We start from the raw sequence: 23,926 nt of genomic DNA on the forward strand, positions 1-23,926 counted from the left end.
CGCGCTCCTTCCCCATCCCCCGGACGCGGCCCGGCGGCGGCGGCCGGTAGGACTACAACTCCCATAAGGCGGCGCGCGTCCCGCCATTTCCCATCAGCGCCTGAGGCGGGCAGACGCCTCCCAGTGGCCCGCGCGGGCGGTGGCGGCGGTGGCGGCGGGGCGGACTCCATATCCCGTCGACCCCTGCGCGCCGCTCCTCGCCCCCGCCCCTCCCCTCCCGCCCGTGTTGTCGCGGCGGCCCTGAGATGGCGGCGGTGGCGGCGGGCGCGTCGGGCTCGGCGGCCGGCGCGGCCCCTCAGCAACAACCGCCGCCTCAGCAGCAGCCGCAGCCGGCGGCGGGCGGCGCGGCGGGTTCCGGGGAGGCGGGCGGCGGAGGCGGCGGGGGGGCCGGCGGAGGAGGAGGTGGCGGCGGAGGTGCTGGGCCCGCAGCGGGGTCGGGGTCGGGCGGCGGCGCGGCCGGTGGGGAGTCGTGGTACCTGGCGTTGCTGGGCCTGGCCGAACACTTCCGTACGTCGAGCCCGCCCAAGGTGCGGCTCTGCGTGCACTGCCTGCAGGCCGTGCTGCCCCGCAAGCCCCCGGCCCGCATGGAGGCCCGCACCCACCTTCAGCTCGGCTCCGTCCTCTACCACCACACCCGCAACGGCGACCAGGCCCGCGGGCACCTGGAGAAGGCGGTGAGCCCTGGGGGGGTGTATGTGTGGAGGAGGAGTGGGGGGATGTGTGTGTGTGCGGAGGAGGAGGGGAGGGTTGCTGGGGGGCCCTGTCAGTGGGGCTGGCCTGTGGTGGTTGCAGACTAACCCCCTGTCTTCTCTTGCAGTGGTTGATATCCCAGCAAGTATCCTTTTCCTGGCTGTCCGTTTGGGCAAGGAGCATCGCTGCCCGACCACCTTGCTCCTGCAGTGGGGGGCTTTGATAACAAAACACCTCTGCGGAGAGAGAGCCTGGCCCTGGGGATGGGGATTTAGCTGGTGTTTTTAATCTAATTCTGTGGTTGGGAGACGCTTTCCTAACATCTATGTTCTGTTAAGGGTTTTTGGTCATTGGGCTGTTGCTGTTTTCCAGACAGTGTTTAATATTTACTTAACTCTGATGCTGCTAGATTCCCCAGTTTGAAGATGTTAAGTTTGAGGCAGCCAGCCTTCTGTCTGAACTGTATTGTCAGGAGGTGAGTACACTGAGACTATTTCAGGTGTTGTCGGTTGTCCTGCTGCATTTAATTTGAGTGTCTTTGGTCTTGGAGTAGTTATCGCCATTAGTAATAGGATTTATGAAATTTTTAGAGGTCCGCTGCAATGTAAATGTAGAGTACTAAGGTGTAAGCCTGAAAGACTCTTGGCCTTTCTTATCGTGAAAGTTCCTGATGGAATTGCAATGCAGGTCTTCCACAGCAAAGGAAGTTTACTTGGCCAAACTATTTCTTTAGCCCTCATTTGGACAAAGACAAGCTAATTTGGGGGGAGGGAGGGAAGTGGATGGTTTTCCTCAGGCTTTTGTTGTGTTCCTAGTCTATTTTTATTCTTTTTCTCCGGAAGAGCCCTAACTAGTCTTTACTTTCTCTAAAGAAAATGTTTGCTTTTTCTCTCAAGTGCAGGCAAAAAGCGCACATTAGAATAGCGGCCAAAGAAGTTAAATAGCTAATAAATACTCTTGAACAGAGTTTTAGTCAAGTGTAGATGTGTGGGCCTGTGTGTTAAATACTTGGTTTTGTTGCTTTTCATGTTTTAAGGTTCCTGACCTGTGAGACTTTAATGGGGGATCAACACAGAATACAACTAGTTTAAAAGTTGTTATTGTTAGTGATGAAGTTCCCAGTAGCCTGGTTTTTTATGTTGTGCATGTTTCTGTTTCAGAATTCAGTGGATACAGCAAAACCTCTGTTACGCAAAGCCATTCAGATTTCACAGCAGACTCCGTACTGGCACTGTAGATTGCTTTTTCAACTTGCAGTAAGTGATTTATATTGATAACCATGTTATACTGTAGCACTGTGATTGGTAAAAATGGTTAGAAAACAGCTGTATCCTTCTTAAAAAGAGTTTGGATGCCTTCCCAACCCGTTATTGCTGTTAATGGAGAGACAAAAGAAAAGTTCATGCTATAAAGTAATGATATATTGGTGGACTGTGGATTGGGTCAAGGCCCACTTTTCACCTGCTGAAGGCAGATGGGGAAGAAAGCAGCAAGGATCATCCCGTGGGCACTAGTAACACACAACTTTAGAGGTGGAGCAAAATAAAATCCACCTTATGGCTTGCAGGAAGGGCAAATGTTTTCTTAAAGCCTGCTAGAATTGGAGTTTGCCAATGTGAAGTGTTCGTTTGATTATTTTCAACCTAATTAGCACACAGAGCAGAACTGGGATGGGAAAAGCAGGTGGTGCAAAGGCCTCCAAGCAATGTTACTCTTCCTGTTCTGTAATATGCTTGTAAGTGTGGCTTCAGCTGCACAGGTCAGACTGTCTTCGCTTCTAGGAATAAAGTGGTGCATGTTGGAATCTGAAGTGTTTAGCATTTGTTACAGTCTTTACTTCAGCTGTGTAACTACTCTTAAAAGTGCTGATTTTCCTCAGTGATCCAGTGCATTAGGCCAGGGAACATATCCAGAAAGTTAAGTGATCAGTGGGAAGAGCAGATTATTGCTGAATGACCCCCTATTTTTCCAGGTTATGCCTCTTCTTTGCTCCTAAAGAGGCTTGAGGTGTTTAACCTGAGAGTTGAGGGGGTTAATTGCTCTTTACAGGTACTCTGCAGCAGAAAGCTAGTTAGGAAGCAATTTTATATTTGAAGACTGTCTTAATAGTCACCTGTACTTGTCTTTTCCCCCTTCCTGATGAGCTTAAACAAGCAGACCAACTTTGTTGAAAAGGAATTGCCAAGCTCCTTTGTGTAGTTTCGGAACAGTGAACTGTGGAGAGACTTGCTTTCCTATCGATTAAAGGACAAATGTTTACTTTGCAATGAGTTAATGCCTGAGTACTCAGAAGAAGCTTAAGTGTTTTTCTCAGTGCCTTCCTCTGAATAGGATCCTTCCCTCGAAGCTTGACATTCTTCCCTGATTTCTCTTCTGTGTGGTATTTCCTTTCTGGCTTTTGCTTGACCACAGAGGCCTGTGTCTCTCATTGCTTTGGTGCCTGTTCTGCTACAACTGTGTGGCTTTCTACCTGAGTTTGGAGAAAGTACAAAAGTTGGCAGGCAGGAGGGAGTGAGAGGTGCTCTGGCAGCTGCATAATCTTCTCCCTGTCACCTGAAACATACCTTGCAGACTTTCTCTGCTCTTCTTGCTGGAAAACAAACTGTTATTCCAGTTACTCCAATGTAACAGTCCACGGTTATATTGGATCTGATCTGCACGTGATCTTAATGAGTTATAACAGCTTTGCGTGGTATGAAACTGGGCTGAGACATTTTCTTTGAAATGTTACAGACTTTTTTTTTTTTGGAGAATGCCAGGTGTTCCTGGAAAATGTGTCTAAAATCAGATGATAAATTTAACAAGTACCAGTTTAGCCCTTGTCACGTGTAAAGCACAGGAGTAATTACATTTTTAAAAACTGCAAATGAGTTTCACAAAGAAAATGCCAAACTCTTGTGGCCTTTTTTCATTTCAGCAACTACATACGCTTGAAAAAGACTTAGTATCTGCATGTGACCTTCTCGGAGTTGGAGCAGAATATGCTCGGGTGGTAGGATCAGAGTATACCAGGTGAGTTCCCTGGACTTTTTTCCCTTCTCACAGAAAATATTTTGATTTCGTCTACTTTTTATTTAGAGATATTCTGGTTTTATATGGAAATGTGATTGCTACATGGGTTTTAAAGGCAAACCAGTATTTCTGAGTATTCTCTTAGATCTGAGAGTTTCTCCAGTTCTTTCCTTTTTCTGTTAAAACCAATAATGTCCACTAACCTCTGCAGAGTCTTTTTTCAAACTGAACTTTGTTTATTGTCTTATTCAGCAAAAGTTTTCGCAGTAGCCTGGTTTGGCCTTAGAAGCTATTGTAACTGGAACTGTCCAAAGCTTGGCTACAAACGTGAGAGGCTGGGATTTTGATTCCTGGGGCTATGATTGAACTGTTCCATCCAGCTTTTAAATGTGCTTTCTGTGGCAGGTTCCTTAATACTCTCTTGTCTATTGTCTTTGAGGGGGAGAACAGCAGATTCCCCCCCCCCCCCCCCCTCAGGATTTATGTATATAGTTGTGGTTTGGGTAACTTTTTTCTGAGCATGACATCATTTTGTTTCATTTCAGAGCACTGTTTCTGCTAAGCAAGGGGATGGTAAGTTGGATGTACTTTTAAAATAAACTATTTACTTGTTTAACTAGTTGTGGTTTAACCCCAGCCAGCAACTAAGCACTGTGCAGCTGCTCACTCACTCCCCCCCACCCAGTGAAATGGGGGAGAGAATCGGGAAAAAAAAAGTAAAACTTGTGGGTTGAGATAAGAACAGTTTAATAGAATGGAAAGGAGGAAAATAATAATGATAATAATGACAATAATAATAATAAAATAATTGGAATATACAAAACAAGTGGTGCACAATGCAATTGGTCACCATTCACTGGCCGATGCCCAGTTAGCTCCTGAGCAGTGATTCCCCTGTCCCAGCCAACTCCCCCCAGTTTATATACTGGGCGTGACATCACATGGTATGGAATATCCCTTTGCCCAATTTGGGTCAGCTGTCCTGGCTGTGTCCCCTCCCAGGTTCTTGCTGGCTGGGCATGAGAAGCTGACAAATCCTTGACTTAATATAAACGCTACTTAGCAACAACTGAAAACATCGGTGTGTTATCTACATTATTCTCATACTGAATCCAAAATGTAACACTATACCGGCTACTAGAAGGAAAAGTAACTCTATCCCAGCTGAAACCAGGATGCTAGTGTAATGCAAGTTACAGAGCAATAGAATGTAACCTGCCTGAACATAGGCCGTTTGTTTTAAGGTATCGTGCATGCTTATTTGCTTTATGTATTTTGTTTTGTTCATGTGAGCAAGCACAATATAAAAATATATCTGGGATAAGCCTTAAATCTGCGGAATTCTGGTGAAATTCTTGTGAATAGGTTTGGCTTTTTTCTCCTTTATTTATTATGACAAATAATTTTCTGAAAGGATAGCTGCAGATTGTCACTGGAGCCCTTGTAATTAGGGATGAAAAATCTGGTCATGTGAAAAGGCTGGTGCTCTTGCAATAAGATGTCTTTGAATCTGTTTTTGTTTTAAATAAATCAATGTACCTGGGGTTCTACTGAAGCTCTTGGAGCGTTTAAACTGGTTAGCACAAAAATAATTTTTTTTTTTTTTTCCTAAATTATAGCTCCTTCTAATGGAACGAAAGCTGCAGGAGGTGCACCCTCTCCTTACTCTTTGCGGGCAGATAGTTGAAAACTGGCAAGGAAACCCCATCCAGAAAGAGTCGTTACGTGTATTCTTCTTAGTCCTGCAGGTCACGCATTACCTGGACGCTGGGCAGGTAAGTGTGAGTTGTGCTTCTTATAGTTGCTGTGTGAGAACTGGGGAAAAAGTACAGCCTCAAAAGTAGCTAATTGTTACACTGAGGTGATTTTGGGGGATTATTGTTTGTTTGTTTTGCCGCGCCATGCTTTTTGTTAATGAAACTTAACTTCTATAGATTTTAATCACAAATGAGATGAGGAGTGAAGAAATTAATTCATTTCTTCTTCCCCAAGGAAAGGTTAACTGTGATACGCTTATAACCATGGTGGCCACTCTTGCTTCCATATTATGTTGGTGGAGATAACGGGCTTTGTGTATAATTTTGAAAAAAATTTTGAGCATCTGTTGGTCGTATATGCAAATATGAAGGGGTGATTGTTGTTAATCCTGGAGCGGGCCTGAAGTAGTCACTGTTCTGTCATGCTAGTGTTGTGATTTATGCATGAACTTATTTCCTGAATGTAGGGATTATTATTATTGCCTGGCAAGTTTTCCCAACTAAGTAAATGTTTAAGCATCTGGGCTGCAGCAGCTATGTCTGATGTGAATCATCTTTTGCAGGTGAAAAGTGTGAAGCCATGCCTGAAACAGCTTCAGCAGTGCATCCAGACCATATCCACGCTGCATGATGATGAAATTCTGCCCAGCAACCCTGCTGATCTCTTTCACTGGCTGCCCAAGGAACACATGTGTGTGCTTGTCTACTTGGTGAGAAGCTCTTTTTTACTTAATGTATATTGCTAATTAATGAGGAATTGGTTAAAAATTGCTTGGAGCCAGCAGCAATAGATTCTGCAGACCATATGCTGCTTTACGTTACACTGGCAGTTTAATTCTGCCACAGCATCTGTGAGACTATTGCTTTCAGTGATGTCAGTGTTTGAAGAGACTGTGCAAGAAGTCTGGAAACTGGAATGTAACTTTATTAATATCCAAGCCAAATAGAATCAGATTAACTCATATGACGTAGAGCTATGTTGGCTTATTTTTACCAACAGAGCAACAGTCTTGACTTCAAATTCCTGAAACTAATTGCCCCACTTCTCGAATACGATTATACTCCTGAATGATGTCAAAATTTATTTTAAAAAGCTGGTAGCAGAGGAGTTGTGTGAACTCCTAGACCTTTCCTCTTTGCAAAGGTAGTTTTCTGTAATCTTTCCTGTGTTTTCCGGCAGGTGACAGTGATGCATTCCATGCAAGCAGGGTACCTGGAGAAGGCTCAGAAGTACACAGACAAAGCGCTCATGCAACTAGAGAAGCTAAAAAGTAAGGATAAGGATTATCAGTTAGCTGATGCTGCAAGATTCCATTACTTGTTGCTAATTTAAATTAAAAAAAAAAAAAAAACAAATAAAACAAAACCACAGCAACCTTATTTAGCTCACTGGGACAGCCTGCTGTCAGTCTGTTTCTGCTGTGTCTAAGAACTTTGCTCTGTTTTAACACTAGATAGTTACTTTTAGTACAGAAATCTTGTTTTGGGGGGGTTTATTCTAACTCGGTAAATGGGGCTGTAAATACATGTATTTTCATGCTGCCTTTCTGATTGTCCATGTATTTGGTTATCCAAGCTTTTGATTCTCTAAAATGAGCGTGTGTTCCCAAGGAGTTTTTCCTTAAGTGGTGCTCAGACTCCCGCTCCTGACAGTTCAGGCATCATGGTTTTGGTGGGTTTGGGGTTTTTTGTTTGTTTGTTGGTTGTTTTGTTGGTTTTTTTTTTTTAACCTGTGCCATCCTTCCTGTGGCATATGGAAGAGGAGCTGGGCAGTATGATGACTCTTCTGACACCAGGTGGTCCAGCCAAAGACATCTCTCTAGATTTCCACAAAGGAGTCTTTGTATTGAAGTCTTGCTGAACCACCTGCAACTGAGGAAGCTAGCTAGGTGTGTGTGGGAGCTGTGCGGTTAGGATGTTAATTTTGTCTTAACTTCACGTACTGAATTACTTTTGTCCCTTTTCAGTGTTGGACTGCAGTCCTATCTTGTCATCATTCCAAGTTATTTTGTTGGAACACATTATCATGTGTCGGCTTGTCACGGGACACAAAGCCACGGCTTTGCAGGAGGTAAAAATGGGGTATCATCATTTCCCTGGTTGTGAATGTATGCAGTGATAGCTTTTAAAACACGGGAATTTCAATTTTGAGCAAGATAGTTGGGCTCAGATGGGGGCTCCAGCAGTGCTAAACTACTAACAGATATAGTCAGGCCTAATGATGCTCAGGATACTGCAACTCTGAAGCCGTGGAGTTAGCCTCCTCTTAAATATTTTATTTAAGAACACTTTGGAGTTGCTCATGGAGTCAACAATAATTGATCGGTGTCTACAACTGACACCTTCCTGATTGTACATTGCAGCCTGATTCTGGTGTCTTTTCCTTCAGATTCATGACTGAGAGTGTCTCTTAACTCTTCCTCTTAGGTGTTCCTGTCTTGTCCAAGTTTTTCTCAGTTTTTAAGGTTCCCTGCCTTTCTGTCCTTTCCTTCTCTTGCACAGTTTGAGGGGAAGGAGGAGAGGGACAGTGTTACTTAATGCAAGAAAGAACTGTGCTTTTTTTCCATTCTCACAGTCATTTTTAAATCCTTTTCACCCATCCCTTATTTATAGGACTTACTGTTGTATCATCTCAACCTCTGCTGTCAGCCTTCTCATGGATGTACTCAGGGGGTGGGGGGAAATTTAGCCTGCTAAAAGAATAGTCATTGGTTCTGGCTCATAAAACTCATCACAAGCACATACCCCGTGGAAGATTTTGATTCCAGTTTTTCTGTTGCGTGCCAACTCAAATTCTGAGCGTGTCAGAAGAGATCTGTGACTTGGTTTGCAGGTGGTGCCACCATATGGTGGAGCTGCTGCAAAGCAAATAATTCAAAACCACTTTGAGTGTGTGTCTGTGTGGGACGAGTGTGTATGGAGCAGCGTGTGTACCTTGAGGCAAGTCTAGCCTCCGCTTTTACCTAGGAGCATGACTTGGGATTCTTGAACCAATCGCTGTGAATGTACTGCATGACATGTATGATGCAAGTAGATGGGTTTAGAGCATAAAGTGAAATGGAGAAAAAGTATATTAAAGTTAACTTTTTTTTTCCTAACAGATTTCACAAGTCTGTCAGCTCTGCCAGCAGTCTCCCAGACTGTTTTCTAATCATGCTGCCCAGCTGCACACTCTATTAGTAAGTGTCTATGATTAGTGGTAAGCTTTTGACTCTTTGGAAGACCTTACCTGAGACTCATAGTCATCACCAGGAACTAACGAGAAGGTAGTGAGGCAGACAGCAAGATTTCCTGTGGAGTAATGGGGTCTGTGTTACTGACTGCCAGTCCTGCTGTGGGGACTTGCACCCAGTGTTATTTAAGGCTGTCAAAGGCTTAAATCCCTTTTTAAAATAAGTGATGTGTAGCATGGTAGTTAGTATGCAAGGCAAATGCACAAGAATTATCCTGTACACATTTGAGAGGGTATGTTGCGGGAACTGTGTGAGGGGAAGAATTTATGTAGCGTTGCTGTTTGAGTATTATAAGAAATCAGGAGGGTTTTCTTAGATAAATGGGGCATTTTTTACAGGAGCATACTATTTTGAAGGACTTTGTGGAGAAATTGCTTATTTTTCCCAGAACCAAGCAAAACTAAGACTTGTTGGTTACCTTCTTTCCTGTCAATATCCTAAGATTTCTGTGGTTTTGTGCGTGCCTTTCTTCTTTGCATTCTTGGCTTCCTGTATTATGCATTACCTTAGAAATATCATGTCTTCTACAGGGGCTCTACTGCATTTCTGTTAATTGCATGGACAATGCAGAAGCACAATTTACTACAGCACTGAGGGTAAGATTTTCTTCCCAAACTGTTTACTGTGGATGTTCAGTGTGGAAATGGGCTTGTTGCAATTGTTGTGTGGGTCACTGAACAGTTGAGGTTGGAAGGGAAAGCTGGAGATCATCTATATTAGTTGCGTTTGTTCTTTTTTTTTTTTCTATGCTGATCACAGTTCAGGTCAGGAAGATTTAATAGCAAAATATCAGGCACCAAATCTGTGATTTATATGGGGTGAGCAAATTCTGGGTTAGATGCTGAAGTATTTGACTGTGCTGTTGGTATTGTGTTTATTTTAGCTCACTACACATCAAGAACTGTGGGCATTTATTGTGACAAACTTAGCCAGTGTGTACATCAGGGAAGGCAACCGGCATCAAGAGGTAAGCTGGTTTCTGACTGTCATTCTAAATTCAGAAATTTATTGGAGAGAAGACTGCTACTGTGCTTGGATTATTCTTTTTTCTGAGCATTTTTGCAAAGTGGTACCTTGTCTGGCAGCCAGGCAACTCCTTCATCAGGGTAGTGTCAATTAACAGTAAAGAACCAGTGGCATCAGCTGGCCGAGCTGCAAACCACTGAAGCAGAGTATTCTGGATCGTACACAGAATTTTTACAGCACTGGGAGTGCAAGCTTACCAATGTGAAGTGTGTGATTAACTATATCATCTTGACTCATTCAACTTGTTCACTTCAGTTTCCATCTGCTTAGGGGTTTTATTAGATTACATAAAACCTAGCAAGGTTTAACTAAACATCCAGAAATAGGTATGTGCATGTGTGTGTTGATTTTGCTTCAGAGGTGTCCCTGGAGCCGTATTAATATGAAAATTTAGCTGTGTGCACTCTTTCAGTGATGTGTCTGATCCCTCAGTAGTAACTTTTCAGAGATGTGCTTGCAGATTCCTTGTGTAGAGGCTGTAAATGAACTTTTTTCACCAAGCACAGAGTACTTTGTTAAAAAGCTTAGAGAGCAAAAACAATTTAAAAAGTTGATCTTTTTTTTGCTTAGTTGATTTCTGGTTTCAATTAAATAGTGTATTTGATATAGTATTAATTTGGGTCTTGAACAGCTCAGATAATGACAGCTAAAAGTTCTCTGAGGAAATATTGATGTTGTATAGGAAGTTCTATAAAATCTGAGCCTATTTTGTATGAAACTTGATTTTGGGATCAAAATGGGCATGAAAACTCCTAATATTGGAATGTTTGTGCTATGACCTAACCAGTACAAGTAAACTTGAGTGTGTTTGTGGTGACTTGCGCCATTTTGATTTGATGCGCACTTGCTGTCAGTATTTAAGCCTGTATATGCGAGAAACGCTGATTATCTTTCTTTTCCCCTCCCACTTTGTAGCTTTACAGCTTATTGGAAAGGATAAATCCAGACCATAATTTTCCTGTGAGGTGAGAATTCCAGAAACTATCTACATGCTGATGTTGCATTGGTGGTGGTAATAGTGGATTTGTAGCAGGCTTTTTTTAAAAGAAAACAAAATAATCAACTTCTTTTCAAGGCAGAAGTTCTGACCACGGGTTAAATATAATGTTTTGTTTGGAGATTTGATTATTGGGCAAATTCCTAGAAATCTGTCTGTAATGCATGTAATCACTGCACAATGCCTAGATTTCAATGCGTTGCTTTGTCTATAGCTCTCACTGTCTTCGAGCAGCGGCTTTCTACATCCGAGGTCTGTTCTCCTTCTTTCAAGGAAGATACAATGAGGCAAAGTGAGTATAAATCGGTGCACTTGGAAGGTGGGGAAAAAAGGAGAAACTAAATCAAGCTTTTTAAGAGAAAAATTAAAACCCTGAGGGCTTGCTTTCAAATCTGCTAGCTCTTCTCCCTGTGGATTTAGTCAACCTTCTGTTTATTACTTAGGGGGAAAATACCAGGAAGCTGTTCGGTTTAGATCTCTTTAGTTCTGAATGCTAATAATAATACTTGTGCGGTGTTCGGCAGTGGCACATCTGAAACAAAAGCTTTTCAAAGGAGGACCTGTATTATAGTCATTTTTGCTAAATGAAAAGTGAGGTTTGGGAATTAAGTGCTTTGTTTAAGGTCACCTGCAGCACACATTTATTCCCAAGTGCTAATATTTGCCATGTGGATTAATTCAGTTCTTAATGATGCTTCTTACATACTGTAGGGAAAGTAGAGTTTTTTAAAACACTTTATTTTTGCTCTGTTTTGGTAGGCGATTTTTGCGAGAGACACTGAAAATGTCAAACGCAGAAGACTTGAATCGATTAACAGCATGTTCTCTCGTACTCCTGGGTCATATATTCTATGTGTTAGGGAATCACAGGGTAAGCCTTCACTGTCTCTAGTGTTACCGTGTAAATGTTTGACTTGTCATTTGCCAAAGAAAATCAGGACACTTTGTGAAATTAATCTTATTTTAAGAATGCTTGTTTATTGGTGTCCCACTAAAAGTTGGCAGCTTATTGACTTACATAATTCTGTAGCTGTAATTTGCATGTTTAATAACACTTCAACAAAGTAGTAGTGTTTGAAGTCTGTTATAAAAGTGTGTGTTCCTACAATGCCTGAAATCACTTGAAAGAAGGAGCTGAATAAAGGACAAATAACATCATTCAACTGGATTGTTTTGGAAGGAATTGTGGGTACGAGCTCCTTGATTCTCACCATATGCCAGAATGTGTGGAATATTTCTATTATTTTGCACAACATAGATGCCGTAATTCCTAGGACAGAGCAAAATTCCAGACAGTTTTAGATACGATGTGTTTGGGTTATTGTCCCATTAAGTACTTTGACTTGTTAGCTAGAACATGGCAGCAATTAAAGTAGACAAATTTTGTGTCACAAATTTAACATCCCTATGTAATGTGTATTCGCAAGGGGGAAAAAAATAAATACCCATTTTATTTTGATATCTGCTCTTCACCAGGAAAGTAATAATATGGTAGTACCAGCCATGCAGCTTGCAAGCAAGATACCAGATATGTCTGTGCAGCTGTGGTCCTCAGCTCTGTTGAGAGGTAAGTTAGGAACAGGTCTTGTACTTAAAAAAAGCGGCAGAGAGCCCATTGCTACTAGCTGGGGACTGAGTATGGGGATGTATGCCAATGCCAGCCCTCGCCGACAGACTAAATGAAAGACTGCCTGGGTTTACAAAATACCGCTGGAAGTACGAGGTGGTTCTGCCAGTTACTCATCTGCAGCTCTGGCACTGCTGTTGGATGTTCCAGTTGTTTTTCTGGGGTGGGCTGTAAGATGCCTGGGGTGAGAAGGCCCTGTAAAGCTCCAGTATCTACCTGTGACGGGTGCGAGGCAGCAGTTGGGTTTCTCCTGCTGTTGCTGGATGACAGTTTATGATATAAACAGCTGAACTGGTGACCCTTTGGAGAGGGCTCCACTTCACCCCCCTGTAGCATCTATTCTGCTGCTGCTCTGCTTTTCTTTGCCTGCGGTTCCAATTGTAGTAAACATTTGATTAAGTTTCACTTAGGCTTTGCTTCTGTGTACGGGCTTTAATAAATATAAGAGACTATTATATCACTTCATACATAAATATTGTTTAATCTGACTTACACAGGCCCCGGGATGCTTTGTTCAAATATTGACTAGCTTCTTGGCAGACCGTCAACATTAATGCTGCAATTGATTTGCTCTCACTAGAAAATAAAGCAGTAACTCTACCCTTTTTCCAAGAACTTACCCCACAGCTTCAATTTATATTAAATTGTCATGTTTACTATAAGCATGGTGTTCTGCATTGAGCACTGTGGGCCAGGCTTATTTTCTGCTTTACTGTTGCCTTTTCTACAAAACTGCTTCCGGGCAATTGAAATACTTTTCTTATTCATTTCCAAGTGGTAGTTCACATACAAAACATGCTGATAGTACAATGATGAATCCACTGTAGATGAAACACCACCACCCCATGTTCAGCTGCTGTTGCCTCCGGTCATATCCACTAGCCTGGGAACAGCAAGAGGCAGTTTCCGTTCTGCTTTGATTTTTCCTAAGAGCTTCCTCTGTAGAGCTAATGACCTACTCTTGAAGAAAAGGTGCTTGATGAAGAATAACAAAACATAACCACATGTTCATTGATAGGAGGTGCAGTGCCTCAGCCCCTGCCACACTGTGCTGCTTGTAATTTATAGCTGAAATTGTGTAATTCTTAGTAGGTTACAAGTCTTAAATCTGACTGAGCTAATACCTGTGAGTAAACCTCACAGAAAACAAGATGCTAGGATCTGCTTCCGGTGTACACAAAGCAGGAGGCTTCTGTAGTCCCCCAAAAGCAAGGATTCACCAAAAAATAAAAATGTTGATTGACTTCTGAAACCTGTGTTGCTGAATCCTGGAGATGCAGTGAGAAACCCATGAGTCTTTCCTGCTCCCGCTAGATGGTGCTGGAAACTAAAAAGACAAAATGCAAACTGTACAGGGGCTTTTATTGGCATGAGAAGTTTGCTTCCTCCTTTTAGAGCTACTGTAATATTGAGTAGTTGGAAACTAAAATAACACCAAATCTTGCAATGTGCACTGCCATTGCTATTGGAAAAGGGAAGGCTTTGGGTTCCCCATATGCCCCTGCTTCTCTTAAGGGGTTTTCATTCAGCAGTGCTATGACTTTGGCATATTGGCTATTAAATCAATTATTGGATTCATCAAATACAGGGAACAGTCTTTTCAGATAAGAGAGATGGTCAGTTGAAAGCAAGTACAAAGAATGTTTCTTGGTGAGCACACGATGCTCTTGTATTTCAGACCTGAACAAAGCCTGTGGAAATGCCATGGATGCGCACGAGGCAGCACAGATGCATCAAAACTTCTCGCAGCAGCTCCTGCAGGACCACATTGAAGCATGCAGTCTTCCAGAACACAATCTAATCACGGTAAGCAATCTTCATCTTGCAGTTACAACTGTTTCTGAGGCAAAACAATGTGCTTTGCTTTCCTTTACTATTCCTTTCTTCTGCTGAGCACACTTCTGCCAAAATTCAGTCTACTTCCTAGTACTTAAACTGGATTGATAACAGGAAAAGGAAATGTGAGTCAATTAGTTAATTTTTATAAGGGTTATTTGGTGGGTACGGTCTTTGTTTCTTAGAAGTGTTTTCTTGGTACACCAGAAATTTTTTTTTAAATGGCTTTTGTAGCCAGTAGCCACTTCATTTTGGTGACAACTATTACTTTGGAAAGAAACTTACTATGTTCTCAGGCTTAATTTTAATGTTTAGGTCACCCAGTCTGCCTTGTTCTGGGGAATGCTGTGTTGTATACTGCTAAAAGTATGGTTTCTACTGATACTTCAGCGTTCCTAAGGGGTTTTTTTTTTCCGATTTATCTATAAATCTGAATTTCCAGTTAATATACCACTTGATGTCTGCATAGCCATTGCCTTAAGGAGCAACTTTCTTTGGACTTCAAATATTGATGTCCTTCCTGTCAGAAACATTCTAAATACTGTTTTAAAAACACAGAATGGTTTCCTAAGCTGCAACTCAGCAACGGCATAAGATAATTTACTGTTCTGGACTGAAATAATGTCCAAATGGGAATGTGAGATGTGAGGAACTTGACATCTTTTTCCCAGCATTCCCTTTTGGGGAGAAGAAAGGAGTGGGGGGAGAAGGCCAATAGGAAGATGCTATTTGTTGGCTTAGCTCACAGAGGGATCCTGAGACTTGTGAGAATGAAAGCATTTGGGATGCAGCCTGTGTTGAGAAACCCCCACGGCCAGGTGCCTGCCTCTATCCGGGAGCGCAGTCCATGGGCCAGGACCAGAGATGTGAGCCAGCTCTCCCGCCTCCCTTTTCTTTGCTTGCCATTGCTGGCTTTTGCATAATCTATGCTGGATTAAAAATCTGGAGAAGGAAGAGGATTAGGAAGCAAATATTAAATCTGCTTGTTTTAGAAGATTTTGACTAATGTTAGAGGAAAATACTTTAGTAATTAAATGAGTGAGAACCAGAGGCTTAACTTGCTCTGGGAACACTATAGTTGCAGTGCATAATGGGCTCAAACATATCTCAAGTTAGGTCCCTCATTTGTGCTAGTCACAGTGTTTGGATGGTCAGGCATTTACCTGTAAGAGCAGGAAATGCTTTCACTTGATTGCCATTGACCCTGGATTCAGCACAGGAGTCAGCTAGGTTTGGAATGACAGGCATGTGGACTGGCTTTGAAAGAAATACTGTTCAAGGGACAGGAGCTCCACACATGTAAAACAAAGTCAAACCTGATACGCAACTTCTCCTGATGAAATCTTTAATTATCTCAAGGTAGTAAACCTCTGTAGGGCAAGCTCCTTCCTCTGGCCTCACTGCCATTCCTCCCCTCCCCAGGCAGCGGCTGTGGGATTTTCATGCTGTTTGTTATCTTTCAGTGGACAGATGGACCACCTCCTGTACAGTTCCAGGCACAGAACGGACCCACCACCAGCCTGGCCAGTCTCCTGTGAAAAAGCATAACTATCAGGACAGTGTGTTTAAAAAGAAAAAAAAAAATGCCAAAAAAGGAGAAGAAATTCATGCAAAATCTTTTCTTCAAAGAAAAGGCAGCAAATTCCTCTTCTAGTGAGGGCCTTGTAGGAAACAGATTGCATAAAGACAACGTACATTTCATAGACTTGCAAAGTGAGAAGGGCATTTTAAGCTGCTTTTACATAATGTGTGTGAATATACAGCTAGTGTGTATATACCTACTGGTTTTAATCTGCTTTCCTCTTACTGAGAATTAAGGTTTAGTCCAAAGGACACTTGTTCCTTAAATTGTTAGATACCTACTTTTTAAAAATTTTCACAGAAAATGAAGAGGACTCATGCAGCTTTGAATACCAATTGTATTCTAAATACTTCAACCTTCCCTGAAGTACGACGCATGCTAGTTTTAATGTTTTCTGCACCCTTCCGCTCCTGGGAATAATTGGATTAAATCATGATTGATTGTAGGGTGCCCCAAGTTCTAAATTTAGCTTCTGAGGTAATATTTTTTTCCTTCTCATTGTCTGCAAGTCATTGCCAGCGCTGTTTTTAGCCTTGCGGTGAAGGTATGGATGAGACCGGTGAGATCCGAGTTCTGACGGGCAGGGTGTTTGCAGCCGGGGGGTGTGTTAGCATCCTCGGGGTGGCCTCCAGGCTGAGCGGAGCAGACGGGTGCTGTTGTCAGAGGAGCAGGTTTCACCTCCCGGATTCCTGAGTGTGTGACAATGTGCCACCACTTTGTCCCTATGAGGGTCTTCCTTCTCTCTCCCTGCATTGATGTCCAGCCCCGCACAGGGTAAGGCAGAACCACAGCTCTCTCCATCTCTGCTACGTTGTCGTGATTTGTACGGAAGGAGGAAAGTTCTTGTCCTCCTGTCTAGTCCCTGCTTTGGCCAAGCAACTGGGAAATAGTATTTTGCCTCTCTACTGCAGCCTCACCAAGGGAAGGCAGCCATCTGTGCCTTAATGATTTTTACAAGTGATTGAAGTCAGAGTTGAAGTAGGTGGTTAAAACCCAGATCCAGTATAAGCCAGAGGCTTGTGATAAAAGCTAAACTATAGTCTTGCCTTTGGCAAAAACTTAATGTTTCCAAACTTTTCTGTTAGCTTTCCTGTTCTATCTCAGTTTTTTGAACTCTTCAGCTGTGAATTCTCACTGCGTTTGCCTGTGCCTCTACAGCTGTCTCAAAACAGGACAGACGAGGCCCAAGTTTGTTCTGCAGAAAAGAGTATAAGAGTTGTTAATTCCGTGAAGCATCAGCAGCTTTATAGCAAGGATCCATGCCAGTCCGCCATAGTGCCATGTAAAGCTTGCGAGGTTCACGGGGTTGAATAAAGTGTTTTTCTCTCTTAGTAGCTCTGCATATTTATCTCCCAGCTTAAAAGGGGGAGGGAAAAGGAATCTGCCAGAAAAATTACTTGTGTAGGGCTTTTTGTGGTTGCTTCTTTTTCTGAGGGAGGAGGAAAATATTTTAGGTGAAATATTTGACCCCCTCAAACCTTTAGAACTTTTATTGTAGAAGGAATACTGTGAAATCTGTCTTTAATCATAGAATGGTTTGGGTTGGAAGGGACCTTGAAGATCATCTAATCCAACCCCCTGCAATGGTCATTCTTTCTCAAAAAGTCTTGTCCCCTGTCTAGCAACAGCTCACAGAGACACCTGCTTTTTGTAAGTCAAACCCCTCAATTTTCACTGCTGAATGATACTGAGGGGACAAGTGCTTGTCTAATTACCAAAATAGGATTTTATGTTTCTCCTGCTGGACACGCGATGCCTATTTAGATCCTGTTCTGAGACATTTACTCTTGCAGAAGCAATGTATATTTTAGGCCTTCTTAAATCTCCAACGGGGAAAACATGGTCTCAATATTGGTATAGGGAGAGAGTGTTATTACTGGATTTGCAAGAAAAAAATTCAGTGCTGTTTGAAGTCTCCTTTAGAACTCAAAAAACAGGGAAGAAATTAGTGAGTTAGCGTACCGGGTATCTGGAGGTACCAAATACAGGGACAATCCATGCAGATGGACCCTGTTCTGCATCGCTTGCTCATTGAGATTGTTCTGTGTCTGCCACCCGGCTCTCGTGGTCTCCTGTCCCCTCGAAGGCTTTGAATCACAGAGCTGACAGCTGGCCTGCTGTGGCATTCCTATGGAAGCCGCCAGGCTCGCAGCACCAGGGGCAGGAGCCTGTCTCCGTGCCAGCACCTCGGTGGGCGCACACTGCCCGTGTGGCCCTGGTTCATGGCAAGAGGAGATGGGTTCACGCTTGCTCCGCTTGTTGGTCTAAGACAGCTTGGCTGTGCTGCAGGCATCTGTTGGAACAACTTCCAAAGCTCAACAGCTGTCATGTGCTTAGATTTTGATCAGGAATGATCAGGTAAATCCTACCTTGGGAATATCGATATCCCACAGACTATTTTTCAGTCTTTCCCTTTTTTGGGTGTATGGGAAGCAGTATCTCTCTTTGGCTGTTCCCTCCCCAAGTCACTGGGTTGCAAGAACTCTCTATCTGTTTTTAAGCACGTAAGCACAATGGCCGTTTTCTTGACAGTGCTCTTCACAGCTGAGGAGTGACTAGTAACTGAAAAAGACATACTTCAAAATCTGCTAGAGTCCCATTCAGGTAACCCAAGCATTCTCTTCCTTGTCTCTTGCTATCCCATCTGAGGCTGTTATTTAACTGATGACATGCCCATCTCAACTATAATAAATTGCTTTAAATGTTGGCTAAAAAAGTGCTGCTTCTATAAGGCAATATTAAAAAATCCCAACTCTAAGAGAGCTGTGGTTTGGGCTGAGTTTAAGAAAAGCATTTTGCAGCGAGATGTCTCCCAGTGCCTGCTCAGGTAGCTGCATCTCCTGACCTTACCTTGCTGCTGGGGGACCTGCAGAGCTGAAGACTGTGTTGCGGGAGAGCAATTTGCAGTGGCAATTTTCTGGCTTCTCGTTTGTCGGTACTTGTGTGCGAACCAGGCTGCTTTGCAGTTCAAATCCCTTGCCGGTCTGTTCTCGGGAGGGAGGGAAGTACTTGAGGGAAAGGCTGCCTGCTTGCCTGTGATGTAAGTGAGCTCAGGTTTTAATAGGAACCATTTGCTAAACCTGGTAGCTGAACTTGCAGTGTCAGGAGGAACAACCTGGGATTTCCCTGTCTGTGACAAGCCAGCTTCACCTGAGCTTTGCTTTTGTGCAGAACAGCACTCGGCCGCACTCACCCACAGCCCTGTGGAGTCCAGAACTCTGCTCCATTTCCAGAGTCCTCTTCCCATCACAGAATTTAAAAAAATCATGTAAATTTGAAAATAACTTGGTGATTTTCTATCTCTAAAATTCAATGTACATTTGTTACAATGTACAGTGCTTTTTAACTACACTTGTATATTAAATTATTTAATAGTTTTTGCTTTTCAGTATCTTTTGTATGTAGCAGAGATTAAAACAAGGACCTCATAACTGAAGTTCTTCCTAATTTTCAAATGCCTATGTAAAGTTGAACAGAAAACTAGAAGTTTACAGTTTACAAATAATGTTCTGTTAAGTGCTTGGTCTGTCTAACTTGATTTGAACAACATATTTCTAATCTTTCTTGTCCAATCATTTAATTCTCTATAGAAACAAACATGAAGTCTTTTATGAACTTCTAAAAAAATTATTCTTCTAAAGATGTAATTTAGAGAACTGTACAGTTTTTTCTCTAGTATTTTTAAATGAGTAGCAAGAACTTACACAGAAGCATCTAATCACTGTTTTGTAGATAGTGTAAAAACTTATATATGTATAGAGAATGCAGTCTGAAGAAGTGTTTGCCTGTTGTATTTCATTTCCTACAGTATGAACATCAGAAAGGCCCATGCACACAGGAAATCTAGATCAATCTGGCGGCTGGGGAATTTAAAATGAAATAAAAATCATGAACTTCATCCCCTGTCATCCCATATGTGCACTCACTGTGACACCACAAGCAAAAATTGACATTGATAAAATGTTAGGGCCTTAAGTTGCTATGCTGCTTGTGGACACATGGAGTTCAGCACAACATATTCTGTGTTACTTCACTGCTTTAATTTTATTCAGTTTTTCCAAATTCTCCAGCAAGTAAAATTATGATAGGAGGAGTTCAGTAATGTCCCATTTAATTTTTGAGATTACTGACCTCTCCAAATGATGCTGAATAAACCCGTTTCCGTAATGTACGGCAGTTCTTGCCACAATGGTGGTGAGTGAGTGAGAAGGAAATCATGTCGGTAGTTTAGGCTGTACAGAACACTTGGAGAAATCAGGATGAAATAACACCTGTCTGTGCTCTTCTACTGTCTGTCTTAGCAAGTGTATTTAATTGTTTCCCGCAGTGAACCTTTAAATGTTATGTCAGGTTTGTACAATGTATTGTTAAGTGTTTGTAGTTCTCCATAAGTAGCAGGATGTGTACCTTCTGCCAGTGCTCCTTCCTGAAGCTGTAAATACAGTAACTCATGTAATGAGATGGAACCGGGGGCATTCCTTTGTTGCCTTTGTTTCCTCTCGTTTTCTATATTAGAAGAATTTTTAAATAAAGTTTAATTTTACTTCTTCTAGCAGTTTGTAGAATACTAATTCCTTTAGTTGAGCTGCAGGCGATCCTGGCTACAGAGGAAGCATTTTATGTGGCAACAGTGACTTACCCCATTGCCCAGCCCAGCGTTAGAAGTTGTTTAAGGCCCTGTCCTGGCTGTGGGACAGGAGGGCAGGGAGCCACAGACGGTGCGTGCTAGTTGGTGCATGAACAGAGCACTGCGGCTGCCTGCGGAGGGGTGCCGGGGGGCACGTGGGGAGCAGGGATAGATCGCTGCTCTGCCTGCAGTTGGGCTGAAGGCTCCTGCCTGGAACGAGAACCAGAATTTCCTGCTTGAAAATGTCCACCTGACTGCTCGCCTTAGCACGCTGGAGGTGGCTGAGGGTGGCTGTTGAACCTGCTCTGGAGATGGCTGGAACCCCAGCAGGTGTCTGGGATAAAACAAGACTTCTGTGGATTGGTCAAATACCTGGAATTCTTCTGATTTGGTATAGGACAGAAGTATTTTTCACTGCAGTTGTGCAGTCGAGAAGGATGCTGACTACATTTGATTTTCACAAATGGAATCTGGTTTAACGGAAGATTGCTTTTTTTGAATTTTATCCCAAAATTGCAATGGTTCTGGCAGGTATTTTTACATTTTGAGCTTCAATTTAAAAGGAAGAAAACTGCTGAATTTATTTGTCTGCAAGTAAAACTTCGAAGAAGCTAAAAACTTGCTGCATGCTGTCCCTTTCCAAAACGTCATCTGAGCTGCTAAGCTAGTCCCTTGAATTTCATCATAGAAGCCGAGTAGGTTCTGTTCCAACAAGTTACTCACTATATGAAAATTTTAACCCCAATGGCAGCTTCCTTTCTGTTGAAAAGAAGACTCAGCTATGCTGACGCTCCAGTCTCCTTACCCTGGTTATGTGCAGTTCCTTCCTCAGAAAAATAGTGCATCTGGCATAAACTGAGCTATCGTCACCTTCTCCTCTCCATTCTGCCTTGTTCATCCACTGTTGGGGCCGACTCTGGAATCTCCTGTGAACCAGCTCCTTGCAGAGGATGTACCTAGTGGCAAAACTCCACGTGAAATGCATCTAAAATACATTAGCAAGAGGTACAAAAGTTTGGTACTCGCCTAACAGATCAGATCTGGAGGTGCATCCAGAGTAGATCCTCTTTGCATTTTACTGTGTAGAGACTTGTCATGAGCTGACAATGCAAAATTAAGATGCCAGCCTGCTGCAGAACAAGCGACTGACCGTTCTCTTTTGTCAAGTATTTTTGTTCTTATTTAGCTTATTCCACATAACCCCTTAGCATGGTTGAAACATGAAGGAGAAAACAGATCTTCCAGTGTTTGCTAGGACTGACTGCTGGATACTGCCTTTGCAGATGGCAAAGCTTGCTATCACCTCGGTAAAATTCTGCCCAACCAGGACAAGGAAAAAGTTATTGAAGAGATTTCTGGAAATAACTTTACCTAGCTTCTCAGTCATAAAATGCATCTTGTGCTAGACGTGTTTTGAAACTCTCCTGATGACACAGCAAGTGAAGCAAGTTGAGATGCATGCATCCATGTGGATTAAAGCATCGCTTCAGAAGGATTGAGCCCTTAGTAGTTAGCCATGAGGTTTTGAATGGCCTGAGGTGAAGCCCGTGGCTTTTAGTGCTTTGGGAGAAGTCATTAACCAGAGTAACAACTGGTTGTGAGCTGTGCTATTAACCCTTAGTTATTTGTAGCTAAAACTGTCTTGTACAAAAAAAGGGTGGAGGAAGGTACTTTGTAACAAGAAAAATGGTGTTCAGTCTTACCTAAAGGATGTTGAGCACAAAGTTGTTAACAGGAATGGTGAATCTTTGATCTAGAGTGGAAAACAGATCTGAAAAGCTGAACTTTCCTGACCATAGGCTGAATACAGCCCAGGAGCAGGAGTGCTGGAGAGGGAGGGATGAGGCCTGGATGCTAGCTCTGGTTCTACTGCTCATTTCTTGCAAAAGCCTTGATTATGTGCCTTCTGCCTTCCCTACCTGAGTAAAAGGGGAAGCATACCTGTTTATGCTTATTAACAATTATGGATGAAAATAATGAGCATTATCTCACTTTTACTTTTTTGAAACAAGCGCCTAAATAACCTGATAGGAAGCTGCATCTAATGCTATAATAAGCTGTGTGTAGAAAATGATTGATGAAAGATTGGTGCTGGCATTATAAAGTGTGGTTCCTGTCACTTTATTTGCCCTTGATTATAAACTTACTTCACCCAAGATTTTTTTTTTCCTTCTAAGAACAAGCTCACTTGCAGGTGTCTAAAAATGCTGAATAAGAAGTCCTGAGGCTCATGTCAGAAACAGCGAAGGTAGGTTGCAAGCTGGCAGCTCAGAAGACGTTTTTTTGTATGAATGCAGTTGCTCAGGGAGTCTCATGGGGAAAGTTAATTTATTAATTCCTTTGTTCCCGTTTCTACGCGTTGGCTTGACCAGGTGGATTTAGATAATCCCACCTGCCGTGATGCCAAGCACCACGTACACCCCCCAACACGCCAAGGGACCCCCCCCCACCTCTCCCGGGGCCCGTCCCGCAGCGAAAGGGTTAACACCCCCTTCGCCAGCTCCTGCGGGAACGATCGTATCGGCCCCCCCCCCCTCCCCGCCCCGAGGTACGGCCGGAGAACGTCTCCGCACCCCTGACCCAGATCGCCGGAGGAAGCGGGGATGAGTCACCGCAACCGCGCTCTCCTCCCGCGGCCTACGCGGACCCCCGGGGGGGGCTTTCCTGCCCCGCGGGGACGGGGTCCGCGATGCTAGAGCGGCTCGGGGACCGCCAGAGCCCTTTCCCGGTGGAGGCCGCGGAGCCCCCGCCGAGGCGCGGCCTGCCTCCCCCCACCCCCCCCCGCCTCACGGAGCGAACGACCCCGCCGCCGGCCCCTATCTGAGGCCCCAGGCCGGCCTGCGCGGGCGGATAAGGGCCGCCGACGGGGCCTCTCAGCGCGGCCGGCGGCTCCGGCCCCTCCCCGCGGGCAGCGCATCACCTCAGTCGGCCTCGGCGCGGTGCCGGGCTTGGGGGAGAGCGGGGCGGGGGGGGGGGGGGCGGCGAGCCCTGCCCCGCCGCGGTGCCCGGGTCGCTGGGGGAGGCGGCGGGGGGGCGGCTGAGCTCCGCGCCTCACAGCCCGGCCCGGCCGCCGGCCACGCCCCCTCCCCGTGCGCCGGGCCGCGCATTGGCTTCCGTTCCTCCACCCACCGAGCGCGGCGCGGCGCTTACTGGTTAAGGCTGCCCGTCAATCAAGGGGCCGCCCCGCCTCTTTTCCTCACCGCTTAGTACGGGGGCGGGGCCGAAGGAGGGCGATTGGCTAGCGGAGCAGGCAACCCCAGGTTTTCATTGGGCGTCGCGGCCGTCCGTATCTCGTTTAAAAAAAAAAAAAAAAGAAAAAACACCCCACCCCACCCCACCCCCCAAAAAAGCCTGAGCAAGAGGCGGGGCGAGGCGCGCGGAGGCGCAAGTTTGTCCAAATCTGCCTAGCAACCGGGGTGGGCGGGAAAAGCGTCCCGAGGAGGTGACGGTTGGTGGCGCGCGCGCCACCCCGGGAGTCCCGCGCCGCCGGGCGGCACGGGGAGGGGAGGGGAGGGGAGGGGAAGGAGGGAGGGGGGAAA

General features: G+C 44.1%; 1 protein-coding gene and 1 long non-coding RNA gene across 4 annotated transcripts; one reads left to right on the top strand and one right to left on the bottom strand.

The window, feature by feature from the left end:
- The first annotated feature begins 208 nt into the window (after positions 1–208).
- Positions 209–20,312, top strand: MAU2 (MAU2 sister chromatid cohesion factor). The gene is made up of 19 exons (XM_069790478.1): positions 209–674; positions 818–835; positions 1,100–1,165; positions 1,851–1,946; positions 3,608–3,702; positions 4,248–4,275; positions 5,322–5,477; positions 6,023–6,169; positions 6,640–6,730; positions 7,427–7,530; positions 8,561–8,638; positions 9,223–9,288; positions 9,576–9,659; positions 10,634–10,683; positions 10,930–11,007; positions 11,475–11,586; positions 12,192–12,282; positions 14,021–14,148; positions 15,642–20,312. Exons 1-19 carry the CDS (start codon positions 246–248, stop codon positions 15,714–15,716), a joined length of 1,992 nt encoding a protein of 663 aa, XP_069646579.1. The 5' UTR covers positions 209–245; the 3' UTR covers positions 15,717–20,312.
- LOC138686572 (uncharacterized) lies at positions 14,142–23,829 on the bottom strand. 3 transcript variants are annotated; one of them, XR_011325923.1, is made up of 4 exons: positions 23,308–23,829; positions 21,193–21,343; positions 20,400–20,597; positions 14,142–15,710 (listed from the first exon to the last, which is right to left on the bottom strand). It is a non-coding gene; the product is annotated as an uncharacterized lncRNA (long non-coding RNA). The 3 variants fall into 3 exon arrangements; XR_011325924.1 differs by lacking the exon at positions 21,193–21,343; XR_011325922.1 differs by lacking the exon at positions 23,308–23,829 and having other exon boundaries at positions 21,193–21,395.
- Between the last annotated feature and the right edge of the window lie 97 nt (positions 23,830–23,926).

The sequence above is a fragment of the Haliaeetus albicilla genome, chromosome 8, assembly GCF_947461875.1.
Source record: "Haliaeetus albicilla chromosome 8, bHalAlb1.1, whole genome shotgun sequence".
NCBI classification, from domain to species: Eukaryota; Metazoa; Chordata; class Aves; order Accipitriformes; family Accipitridae; genus Haliaeetus; species Haliaeetus albicilla.

Excerpts from the sequence above, each read along its gene's own strand:
- MAU2 (XM_069790478.1), top strand. The coding sequence starts at position 246 with ATGGCGGCGGTGGCGGCGGGCGCGTCGGGCTCGGCGGCCGGCGCGGCC. Across the intron at positions 6,170-6,639 it reads TGTGTGTGCTTGTCTACTTG|GTGACAGTGATGCATTCCAT; the intron begins GTGAGAAGCTCT and ends GTTTTCCGGCAG. Across the intron at positions 8,639-9,222 it reads CCCAGCTGCACACTCTATTA|GGGCTCTACTGCATTTCTGT; the intron begins GTAAGTGTCTAT and ends TGTCTTCTACAG.